A 12,717-nucleotide genomic window follows, 5' to 3' on the forward strand; every position below is an offset into this window, starting at 1 on the left:
GCTGGGGCAGCCAGGACGTGGACTCATGCAGCGGTGCGGGCTGCCACCCAGAGCTCTGTTCCCGGCTCCCCAGATAAGGTAACCATCTGTCCCATTTTGCCCAAGACAGGGGTCATTCCTCATGTCCCATAGTTGGCGGGGGGCGGGGGGAGAGATGGCCAACCTAATCCAAGAGGGTGGTCTGAGGCATGGATTGGGGTGTCTAGCCTGGGATGGGAATGTGGCTGGGGGGGCGGAGCCAGTTGAGGGGGCGGGGCAGGCAGCCTCGGATGGGAATGAGCCTGGGGGCGGAGCCGGTTGAGGGGGAAAGGGCAGGCAGTCTGAAACGGGAATGAGGCTGTGGGCGGGGTGGCAACTCTGGGATGGGAGTGAGGCCGGGGGCGGGGCTGGCTGAGGGAGGGTGGGAGCCGGGCTGGGGGCGGGGAAGGCTGGTCCCTTTGCGGCCAAGGCCGCTGCCGGAGCCGGCCTGCTCACGTGACAGGGCCTGCTGCGCCGCCTGGTCATATGCCGGGGGCGGGGCGCCCCACCAGGCGGTTTCGTTCTGCGCTGTCTGACGGAGCGCCGGGTGGGCTTGCAGCGCTTGGGCCCCGCACGATGTCTCCCGCTGCCGCGCTGCCGGAGCTGGCGCTGGTCGCGCTGCTGGTGCTGAGCCGCGCTGAGGGCGGCGCGCAGAAGCCCAACGTGGTGCTGATCCTCACTGATGACCAGGATGTCTGCCTGGGCGGCATGGTAACCGGCTCTCCCTGCTGCCGGGACAGAGTGCAATGTGGGGCCCGGCCCCATTCCTGGGCCTGGGACCCCGTATCTGCGGGGGGGCTCTGCCATGAGCTGGCGAGGCAGCCCCGCTGACCCGGAGTGAGGGGTGGGGCCGTGCCGGGCTCCCTGGAGCAGACGACCTCCCGGCAGGTACCTTGCGGGTAGGGGCGGAGAAGGATCTGACGGTGTTCAGAGCCGCTCATCCCCGTTTTAGCCGCGAGGCCTCCCGCCCACACGAATTGGGGGCCGGGGGTGGCTGCAGGACAGGTGTCGGGGCGCGGAAGGGCTGTGGTGCAACTTCCCTGGGCGTGTGTGTGGCCTTAGAGCGGGATGTGGCATCTCACACAAGGGAAGCGTTTGTGCAGCGTCCCTGGGGGTGGTATTTGGCTTGTGGGCCGCTTTCTGAGACAGGCTGTGTCAGCTCTTCTCCAGGCAGGCTGTCACGTCAGCCAGGTCGGTGTCTTAATAGCCCTTAGATTTGCCACTGCCTTCATGTAAGGGTGCTTGGGTTATTGCAAACCTGAGTTAGGCTTAGTTCACTCAGCTCTGACATGAGGGGTTAATAAGTAACCAGAGAGGAGGTAGCCCTGTTAGTCTGTATGCCAACAAAACAAACCAGCAGTCGTGTAGCACTTTAAAGACTAACAAAATAATTGATTAGGTGATGAGGTTTCCTGGGGCAGACCCAGTTCTTCAGATGTGGAGTGGTTAAGGTGTACAAGAAATGTTAAGAAAGATTTCAGGTAGCATGTTTCCTTTTTGGGTGTAAGTTCCCACTGTTCCCAAAAACACAAGTTAAAAATGAAGTAATTAAATATACATAGTGTCCTTTAGCAAGAGAACTAGGGCATTCAGAACTGTTTTAGTTTTTCATAATAAAGAGTGTGGTAATGAGAAAATTGTTGCTCACAGTGCTTTGGATTAAAATACTCTACTCTAAAATCCCTGACTTCTCATAATTAAAATCCTTCCTTTTTTTTGCTCTTGTTACCAGTTGAGCAATTAAAATCATTTCCTTCTCCCTGGTCCACCCTGCTGGAAGTTAACAGTTTAGGTAGTTAAAGTTTCACCTTCTGTGTTGTGCTGAGAATATTATGAGAATTACTGATCAAGACTTACAGTATTCTGTAATCGTTGCCTTGGTGTGAGACAAGGATGGATTCATTACTTTTAGCTTTCTCTGTCTGCAGTGTACATGTAGCTGGCTGTCTTAAATTTACCAGCACCAGCTCCCAGATTGTTTGCTATATATGTAGTGTTTACCACACGGTCACTTAATCTGTTGTATGTAATTTTTCAGTGAGATGCCAAGTGCTTCAGGGTGTCCCTTGATGGGATCTTCATTAAAGCAGAAATAGGTCCTGTGACTTGACCACTTCCACAATTTAATTTTAGTTACAGTACTTAAAGCACCTTTCTTTCAAAATTACCCAAAGGCCTGATTTATTGTAGTCTTTAAATTCTGCTTGCCCAGTCTTGTGTTCCTGTTTTGGTAGGGTGAAATAGTAGAATTTTGACCCCATTGAGGTTGGAAAAGTAAATTTTATGCCCTTGGGCTAGGTAGTTTTAAAGACTATTGTGAAAGACTGTTTCACTGGCTACAGATGAGGAATCATTTCACACTAGGAGAGTCTAGTAGTTTGACTTCTGTATGATGAGGGGCATTTAAAAAAACACACACATTTGCAGTTGTGGCTAGAAAATGTCTAGTTGATTGATTTGAATGAGAAAATATTAAGTAGCACATGATTACTTTAAAGGAGAATTCTGTCAAAACTTTCAAAAAGTAAACTAGAAATTTTGATAATAACTTTAGCCTTGCATTTTAGATGTAGCAGGCATTTGTTTGGTCTAGCCAGTGCCTAAATACTGTGGTGACTGGTACTCTGTAAATACGCCACATGAAAATAAACTTACAGTTGCCAGTTTAGATAGAACACCAGCATCTCAGCATCCAGATACTGTTAGCTCATTTACACTATTTACTCCCTCTTTTACAGACACCACTAAAGAAGACCAGTTCCCTCATTGCAGAGATGGGAATAAGCTTCTCAAATGCAGTAAGTGTTGACATTGACTGTCATAACTTTCAGTGGCATATATTTCTTGAAACTTTTGTAATTTAAATATCTGTGGTTGCAATGACATACAAAAATATTCTCTAATTTGGCTCTCAAATAGATTTTGTTTCACTTGTTTTTAAATCTGGTGTATACAAGGGACCAGGTTAATTCCTGTGGTAAGGAATGATTAAGGACCCCAGGTCACTTTCTGAGCCTGGGAATGAAGCATTTTGTTACCTGCAAATATTTATACCAAGTTACCAATTCAACAAAACAAAATTAAATTTATTTTCTGAAAGGTTTAGCAAAAAGTTAAAAAAGAAATCTTTCAAAGATTTGCTTTTTACAGGTTTGAAAATTGACAGTTCCCCATATTTTTGTTTACTGGAATTGTTACAATAAGTAATAATTAAATGACTATCAATTTTCAAATACCTGTTGCTTCCTATGATTTTCAAAATCGCAAACTGTACAGAAAATATAAGACCAATCCCACATGCAACTTCTGATAAAGAAATACTTGGATTGTAGTTCTAGATGCCTGAATAAATGGGAGTAATCTGATTTATATGATGTCTCATCTACATATATTTTTATCTTTAGCTATTATTTAAAAGCTAGATTTCCCTCCCCCCCCCACAGATTCAGTTTACAGTTCGTGTATTTTTTCATTTTGTGTTCTAGTATGTGCCCAGTGCATTGTGCTGTCCCAGCAGAGCTAGCATCTTAACAGGAAAGTACCCACATAATCATCATGTTGTCAATAACACTCTGGAGGGAAACTGCAGCAGCAAATCATGGCAGAAGATACAGGAACCGTATACGTTCCCAGCTCTCCTCAAGTCTGCATGTGGTTATCAAACATTTTATGCTGGGAAGTATTTGAACGAGGTATATCTTACTCAGGTTTGCTGTGACACAGCTGAATTGCCTGTGCTAAATATAATTTAATTAAATGAAGTCTTAGTCCATATTTTTGTACTTAAAACCCTGTGGCTGTGTCTATACTACAAAAACAACTTCAGAGTTGCTTACTTCTAAGTTGTACTTCAGAGTAAGCAACTTCAAAGTACAGCATCTATACACCCTACTTCGAAGTTAAATTTTCGAAGTAGAGCACTACTCCATTCCTGAGAATGGAGTGAGGACTTCGAAAGTTGGGCTCCGTACTTAACTTCCGAGTAAGGGAAAAATGTGTGTAGACTCTCTGCTGGCTACTTTGATGAAGTGCCTAGCTTCAAAGTTAATTCTTCGTGTAGATGCACCCCATAATATTTACAATTTTACTTTTTTAGATGGAAAAATTCCTTTTCAGAATTGTTAAGAGAAGGACAGATATAAGACCTACGTTTTCTCAACTTAGTTTGACCAAAATTTCAGTATCTATTTAACAGGTAGTCTTGAGAAGGTTAGTAGTTTTAAGAGGTTTAGTACTTCATGGGAGCTTGAGGATTGTTTGGGGAAGGGATGTTGGAGAGCTTGGCTTCTGTGATTAGGGAATTAGGGATTTCCTCCCCACCACAGGCACCCCATGGGCAGGAGTCCCCTCTTCTAGCAGGGGAGAAAAGAAAAGATACATGTAGGATTCACCACTATTCAGATTTCAAATCCCTTACGCACGTGCTGAGGGTGGAAGGCGGGGGATTTTTGGTTGTATACAATTAAACTTTTCTGTTTTAATTAATACCTGGAAAGCTACATAAAAATCTTAATTAAAAGAAAATTTTGCAAAGTCAAGCACTCAAAAGTTAGGCAATAATAGATAAAATCTTGCTCCACTGTGTATGTGGATTTGATAGCCTAATGTGATAATATACTGTTATTTTGTCATGACCTTTCTATAGTTTGGAGCACAGGCTGGATGTAGAAAGGGATAGAACTAATGTTGCATGGACAACTATTAATTGGGTATTGCTTCACTTTGCAACATTTTAATGTAGGAGGATTTATATGTTGAACAAGTCAGTACATGTTTATCTGATTAGAACTGAGCCTTTTGCTTTTCTGGCTGCTGTGGAAGAAAACATTTAAAATCCCCTAAGTATAGCTTCTGTCTCGGTCACATCTGACATTCTGCTGAGTCACTTTTCCCTTTCTTATTTCAGTATGGAGCAGAAGATGCAGGGGGAATGGGCCATGTTCCTCCTGGATGGAGTTTTTGGTATGCTTTGGTATGTAATATCTAGTCATAAGTACTTTGCTAAAGTAAATCTAGTTTAACTGTGCTGATTATAAGAACTGGTCTGTTTACTGCATGCTTCTGTTAACTGAAAGAGGAATTCCTTCCTTCCTATTGTGTTGCATTTTCTAAGCTTTGTGTGGAGGCTGCTGATGTCAATTAGTTATTTCTAATGCAGAGATCTGTCTGAAAACGTAATTTCAGTAAAGAAACGTTTGCCATTATTATAGTGTAGAAGCATTTTGGTTTTACAAAAGGCAAAGCGTATAATTTTTTTGCAGTGCACATTTTGCAGCTACTTAAATAGGACAAATTGTTTGACAAATGCTTGCCGACAACTTAGTTCATGTAAAGTGGTCAATGAAATAGTAATTTTTTTTATCTAAGCAATATCTCTTTTTTTCTTCCATAGGAAAAAAACTCAAAGTACTATAATTACACTCTTTCAGTAAATGGGAAAGCACGAAGGCATGGTGAGAACTACAGTGTAGATTACCTGACAGATGTATTGGTAAGGAAAACTCAGAACAGCTGCACTACTGTTCCATTTGTGACCAAATGCTATGCCAGGCTGCGATCCTGAATAGGTATTGCCTAATATTGCTGTTGTCATTATGCATAGCCAGTGAGGCAAGATTCCAGATTGATTTAAAGAAGGCAAGATTGTTTATGCAAATAAGGGAAAATAAAACTAGGTTAAATATTTTTTTAGCCAAGGGCCAGATCTGGAGGTGAACATTGTGTGGTTTCAAGAGACAGCTGTTTAACATAAGAATGATCATCCTGTGTGAAGCCAGTGATCCCTCTCGCCCAGTATCCTGTCTTCAGACCACACCCAATTATAGATGCTTCACAGGGAATGAACAGAGCAGGGAAGCTAGCAAGTGATCGATCCATCCCTTGCCAGATAATCCCAGCATCTGGCAGTCAGAGGCTCTGATGCACCCAGAGCATGGGGTTGCATCCCTGACCATCGTGGCTGAAGGTCCATAGATGAGCCTGTTGTCCATGAATTTATCTAATTCTTTTTTTGATCCAAGTAAGTCTTCTGGCCTTGGCAATATCTCTTGAGAGTAGGTTCCACAGCTGACTGCATTATGTGAAGAAGTACTTCCTTTTGTTTTTAAATCTTCTGCCTGTTAATTTCATTGGGTAATCTCTGTTTCTTGTGTTGTGTGAAGGGGTAAGCAGGATTTCCTTATTTATTTTCTCTGTCCCTCTTACCATTTTATAGACCTCTGTCACTTGCCCCTGCCTTATTCATCTCTTCAAAGTTGAACATTTCCAGTCTTTTTAATCTCTGCTCATGGGTGGGTGTCACATAGGTTTATATAGAGACATTGATTCCTTTCCTAACTTTTTTTAACTGCTGAGCACTGAGCAGATGTTCTCAGAGAACTGTGCACAATGACTTACAGATCTCTCTTGAATTATAACTAACTTAGATTCCTTTGATTGGAAGTATAGTTTGGATTATGTTTTCCAATGTGCATTACTGTTTGAATTGTGTCTGCCACTTTGTTGCTCACACCCAGTTTTGTGAACTCTTTATAACTCTCCACAATTTGATTTGGACTTTACAGTCCTGCATAATTTTTGTTTCATCTGCAATCTTTGCAGTCTCATTGTTTGCCTGTCTTTAGAGATAACTTATTGTCATAGTTGATTCCCTAATGTGGCACATCAAGTCCAGTTAATGGGGGGCCAGTTGGGGCCAGCTAGCTAAATAAAACACTGCTAGACCCAGTCTTTCCCGATTCTAGAGACAGAAGAGTTTTCCTGACTTCAGTTTTCTCTGGAATCAGTCAGTAGCTACCACTACCAAGTGAACAAAATTCTTTTACCACGAAATAAATCACTTGGAAGCTCTTCCCTGAGGGCAAAACTCCCAACCTCCTTTCCCCAAGGAGTTGGAAAGAAATAACAAGACAATGCCACAAAGAACAGTGCAGGTACCTGTGAGCTCTCTGGTAATGTCTGTGACCAGGGATGTAAAGTAGTTTTAAGCTCTAGTAGAACACAAAGGTACTGCTACAACCAGTAAATATGTTGGTGTGCTAAAAAAAAATAGGGATTTTTCCTTGGGTTGGATTCTTGGTTACAGGAGAGAACAATTAACCAGCTCAGACAATGAAAACAAACTTTACATGACTGCCTAAACTTTTTCCTAATCATGAATTCTGATGAGCCCACGGGATCTGTTTCAAAAGAGCTCCTTTATTCCCCTCTGCTCCTGGAGAAGATCATTGTTGTCTTTTGTTTCATCTCATAAAGGAGCTGCTGCTATGATTCAGTTTCAGGCTTGAATTTTTCATCATCTCCTATTGGTTCTTTGCCACATTCCACCAAACCTCCTCCCTCAGATACAGGTTAGCCTAGAGGCAGGTAATTTAACCCTTTCCTAGCTCTCCAGGCAAGTTTAGGCATTACTTTGTAGTACCCATTCATAACACTTGAGTAATTGAATAGTGCTAGTCCCAGTACAGAACTCTGGGGGACCCTGTTATTTACCCCTCTCCATTCTGAAAACTGACGGCTTTTCTTGACGAGTTACTGATCCAGGAAAGGACCTTCCCTGTTCAGCAAAATGAGCAATCCTGGAATAAGAGCTCTTGGTGAAGGACCTTGTCAGAGTTTCTGTAGCTTCAGCCATTGCCTCATACTGAAATTAGGCTTTCTGGACTGAGACTGCCAGTATTTTCTCTGAACGTCTTTTTTTTTTTTTTAAATGGCATCACATTAGCTATCCTCTAGTCATCTGGCACAGAGGCTGCTTTTAAGTGATAAGTAACATATGACAGTTTGTAATTCTGCAATTCTGTATGTGAGTTCCTTCAGAACTCTGGTCCTGGTGACTTTTATTACTATTTTAATATATCAGTTTGATATTTAGCACTTTGATCATCCAGTGGCCCTTGGCAGGCTTCACTCATCTTAGTGTTTAGATCTTTAGCATTTGTATTGAAGAACTTACAAAATTTGTCCCTTTTTAGTTGTCTTCTTTTGTGTGATATAAGTAAATAGGGTGTTTTTCATTTGACTGATACTTCAGTTTCCACCCTGTACTTCATTCACAAAGGTGATAGGCAGTTTTGAAACAGAAGAGAGTAAAAGCATATAGTGTTTTACAAAAGTATCAGAACTGTATTCTGTAGCAAAGCAGGTGGATTCTCTTCTATACAAAGCAAATAATGTTATGTGATTTAATGTTAACTATTTCAAATTAACCTTGTCTTTGTTGTTGAATCTAAAAAGGTTTAAAAGTTGGTGCTTGCTAGCTTGTTGCTTTTGGCCATTAAACAATGGGGAATCTGACTTTACAAAAGTGAGCACTCAACTACACAAGACTTCAGAGGATGTATTGGCATTCCTGAACTGAATGGAAAACAACTTAACATGGTCACACATAGCTTCAGACTGCCAAACACCAGTCTTCTGTCAATATCAGCAGGATTTGCCTCTTTGACAATAGTTGATACGGCAAGCAGTAGAGAGACAAAATGAAGCATTTGTTTATGTATAATAACGGTCTCTCTCATTGGTCCTCTAGGCTGCTAATCTTTCTTGAGCTCTCATTAAGGCTTTGTTTGGGATGGGGGATGTCGGTTTACTACCAGTGAGCCACAAAATTCATAACTGATTAATAGCTTCTCTAAAACCTACAATAGACTATTTGTATAATACTCTTACAAGTCCATTGCTTCAGAGGCAGAATAGAGAGCGCTCCAGACCAGGATGACTAATCCATCGGAAGGGGAAAAACAGGAGACTAGAATAGGGAAGAACTGAGATGTGTGAGGTAACTGTGCGCATGCAAGGGTTAGTTCTAGTGATTGATAAAGGGAAGGCTACAGTGTTGTGCTGAAATTAGTAGTGACTCTTGCTGTTACATACGCTAAGGTGAACAGAAATAATCAAGATAAGACTTGCAAATGAGTGCCTAGGTGAGGGAGATCAAATGGAGCAGCACAAGTAAATGAAGTTTAAAGCTATACCCAGTTGGTTCCTCTTCCCTGACCACCTCTTTAGAAAAAAATGGAGCCTCATTGAACTGGCATGTGGTTGGAGGATGGGAGTAACAATCCAGTTGGCAGCAGCAGAACAGGGACTGAAACTTTGACCAGCAGTATAGTCTCCTCAGAAGACAGTTAAACTGCCAGATTCCATCTGACATTCAAGATCTGGATCCTATATCTCCTGAAATGCAGAATGATTTTGTGAAGGACATGAAATGGAATCATACTTGACCATATGAATAAAAAGTCAGTGAAGATAGGGATGGAAATGGAGATCTGTCCTTATATTGACAGAATGGTGAGAGACCTGAGTCATACTCTACATCAGGCTTTCCAGCTCTGAATAACATTGAGTTCTGAGGGACAGTAGCAATTAGTTGTGAGGGACAAAAGACATTCTGTGTTTGAAATAGGCTTCATAAATAACTCAAATTTAGGATTGATTTGCCGCAAGTTGCTACTTCAGGTACTTGTAGAAGTGTAATTAAGGAGACTGTAAAATAGTGTGTAAGTTCTGCTTGTATTTATACGTTTCTAGTTTTAACTTTCTGGACAGCTTTCACCGCTGAACATTGTTTATGACCAGCATTGGGGAGTTTTTAAACTACCAAATTTGTGTGTGCAGGCTAACATGTCCTTGGATTTCTTGAATTACAAATCTAACTTTGAACCCTTCTTCATGATGATCTCCACTCCAGCACCACACTCTCCTTGGATACCTGCCCCTCAGTATAAAAAGAGCTTCCAGAATGTCAGTGCTCCAAGAAATAGCAATTTTAACATTCATGGCAAGGTAAGATGATTTACAAGAATTCAAAGCAATTAACACATTAATTGGTGGAAATTATTGAACAGTAGATCTGACTTCCACATGTGACACAGTGATGTTTAACGTTGTGAGAAGAATGGGCTGATGTTATGCTGTTGCTCATCTTATTTCAGCATGAAATTTTTGATGTATTTTGATCTAATCTTTCATCTTTTATGCACAAATCTGATGGTATATTCAACATTCAGATTAAAAGACTTGGTTTTTTTTTAACCTTATTGGTGATAGTTAAATTGGCTACCTTGATCTTCAGTACTAAACACCTGTTTTTACACACTTGTATAAGAGTCAAGAGCATATTGTTTCACCAAGTTTGGATTTCATTTATACAATAAAGTAGAAATTGATTGTTATTTAAACTTACTGAAGTTCCACCTTCAGCTTTCAAACCATTTGGAACTTTATTCTGCCAGAATGTCTTTTACTTGCATGTATAGGTTCTTATTATATGTTTTCCATAGCTTGCCAACTCGTTCAGTTAGAGTGCAACCTTAAATAGGTTTCACACAGAGGAAGAAATGTCTTAAATTGCTCTGTCGAGTGCCCAGTTAAGATGGGAGTAGATAAATCCTGCTATCTCTATCAGAGACTCAAATCACTCCCTTTTCAATAGAAAACTGCCATTAGTGTCAAGCTAATTAGAAGACCTTTTGGCTATGTCATGAATCATCGTGCTGCCAAAAGCTGTTGACATCAAGTTTTATCTCTTCAGCAGTCTTGGTGGCACCATCCAGGTGTCCCAGCATATGAACTTAATGTAAGTTGAAAGCAGTTTTCTTGGTATGAGTTAAATTTAAATCAGTGGTAAGGCAGAAGCAGACAAAGGAATAACTGTACAATGACCTGACCTGGCCTTGAATATTGATTTGCCTTCCATTTATCAAAGTAGTTTGCAGTCTTGGTCAGACTCACTGAATTAGTATCTGTCACAAAAGATGTGGATGAGTAAGATAGTTTCACTTTATCTAGAAGATTGTAGGATTCTTACTTGAAAAGCTGGCCAAAGTAATTCATGTGGTCCACTCCATGCTAGATGTTAACAGCTTATTCTACCTGTGGCTAAAGGAGACTACCATACAAACCACAGCTAAGACATCTGGATGCCTTCTTGAGGCTTCATTGGCCAAGCTGCACATGCACATACTTGGCTGTATTTAATTCTTGACCTCCCCCACCGCCCTCCCTCTGCTCTCTGATTTGCTCACCTTGATAATATTTTTCAGATTTATCAACCTTTATTACTATTTTTGGTTCTCTGTGCCTTAAATATTGAGTCTGTTCTGGTATGACTATGATCTAAAGAAGTGGGCCTGTCCCACGAAAGCTCATCACCTAATAAATTATTTTGTTACACTTTAAAGTGCTACAGGACTGCTTTTTTGTTTTGATAGTATATAGACTAGCACGGCTATCTCTCTGTTGCTGTTCACTCCTGATTTGGTTCAAGATCTTGGTCCAAATCTTGAAGACCCTTTAGACTATATGGGATCTCGGACTGCATCAGTCTGCAACACAGTGACATCTGTGTGCATTGGGGATATTGTGACTGATGGGCCTGAGGCAAAAGGACGAAAGGTGTAGATCATAGAATTCTTTGTTTTAAGGGAATGGAATGACCGCAAGGTTAACTGTTCAGAGCATGATGTACCACCCAACTTTTTGCAAATCCTGTGATAGCGATGGGGGCATGAACAGAAAGAGGGAAGAAAATGGCTTATCCTAAATCAGTGTCTAAACCAGGCAGTAGGAAGCATCATCGCTTTTTTTTCCATAAAAAGATTGTTAGTTGTATCTGGGGCTTAGGTACAGCAAGGGTTAGGTGCTTTAAAAATAGCAAGCCAAAAGTGGTGGTTTGGTCAGCAACCTCCTTAAATACAGACCTGATTGGTTAACAGTGCAGGAATTGCTCTTTAAAAGCAAAAGCCTCTGCACTTGACTGCATAGCAGTGTAATTTACAAGGAAAACTACAGAGATTTGCTTAATATTTAATGCTTACAGAACTTATTCTGTCCATAGATATTGAGGATTACCCAGCAGGCGAAAAAAGAAATGGTAGGTCACGTCTGTAGGTACAGTGGTACAGCTGACCTTCTGCAGAATATCTGCAGAAGACTTTGTTGATGGGGAGAGAGCTCTCCTTTTGACATAAAAACCCCATATTTGCAAACAGCCTCAGCTGTGCCAGTGAGAGATCTCCCACTGACATAGGACCAAGATCTTGGCATATCTGTGCTTATGCCGTGTAACCTACATAGCTGGGGTAAAGTGGGAAGTGGAGTAGTCATACCCCTGAATGACATAAGTTCTCCCAACATAAGATTTAGCTTAGGCATAGAGACTAGAGATGAAGACCACATGCAACTGCTTCATTTGAGTCTCTAACAGTCATATGCTTGTTGGCAGAACCACAATAGATGAGTCTGTTCCTTTAACTTGTAGCAGGACATTGTAATGAGGCCCCACTTCCTCGCCTTCACTATTGTCTAATTGAAGCTTAGTTAAATTAATTAATAATGTAAATGTGGCCTGCAGAGTTTGGAGGGGTCAGAGTAGGAAGTCCAGAGTACTGCAGGACAAAAAGACTTCCAGCTGCTCAATAAATTGTTAATTCTCTTGGTCATGTCTGTAACTGCAGGTTGGGTATTTGGCTTAAATAAGCCTAAATCAGCTTGCTTTCTTAGGCAAATCTCAAGCATGTAGGCACTTAATTTAAATAATAGAACAATTTCCAAAAGACCACTCACATGGTTACAAATTGGATTCATTTGTTCTGCCCAACTCCAAACCCTTTCTAGTCTGTACAAAAATAGAGAAATGAGGAAGCTAAATGGTCATGTTTACATGACTCATACAAAGAATTCAGGAGTTTTTAC

General features: G+C 41.3%; 1 protein-coding gene across 1 annotated transcript in view; it reads left to right on the forward strand.

Annotated features, from left to right (window-relative positions):
• Positions 1-442: 442 nt before the first annotated feature.
• Positions 443-12,717, forward strand: part of GNS (glucosamine (N-acetyl)-6-sulfatase) — a 31,322-nt gene continuing 19,047 nt past the window's right edge. Inside the window, exons 1-6 of the mRNA XM_075013585.1 lie at positions 443-729; positions 2,757-2,816; positions 3,504-3,710; positions 4,925-4,990; positions 5,411-5,509; positions 9,640-9,807. Of these exons, the coding sequence (XP_074869686.1) occupies positions 505-729; positions 2,757-2,816; positions 3,504-3,710; positions 4,925-4,990; positions 5,411-5,509; positions 9,640-9,807 (825 nt within the window). The 5' untranslated portion in view covers positions 443-504. The remainder of the gene's footprint in view (positions 730-2,756; positions 2,817-3,503; positions 3,711-4,924; positions 4,991-5,410; positions 5,510-9,639; positions 9,808-12,717) is intronic.

This window comes from Carettochelys insculpta, chromosome 1 (genome assembly GCF_033958435.1).
Source record: "Carettochelys insculpta isolate YL-2023 chromosome 1, ASM3395843v1, whole genome shotgun sequence".
NCBI lineage: Eukaryota > Metazoa > Chordata > Testudines > Carettochelyidae > Carettochelys > Carettochelys insculpta.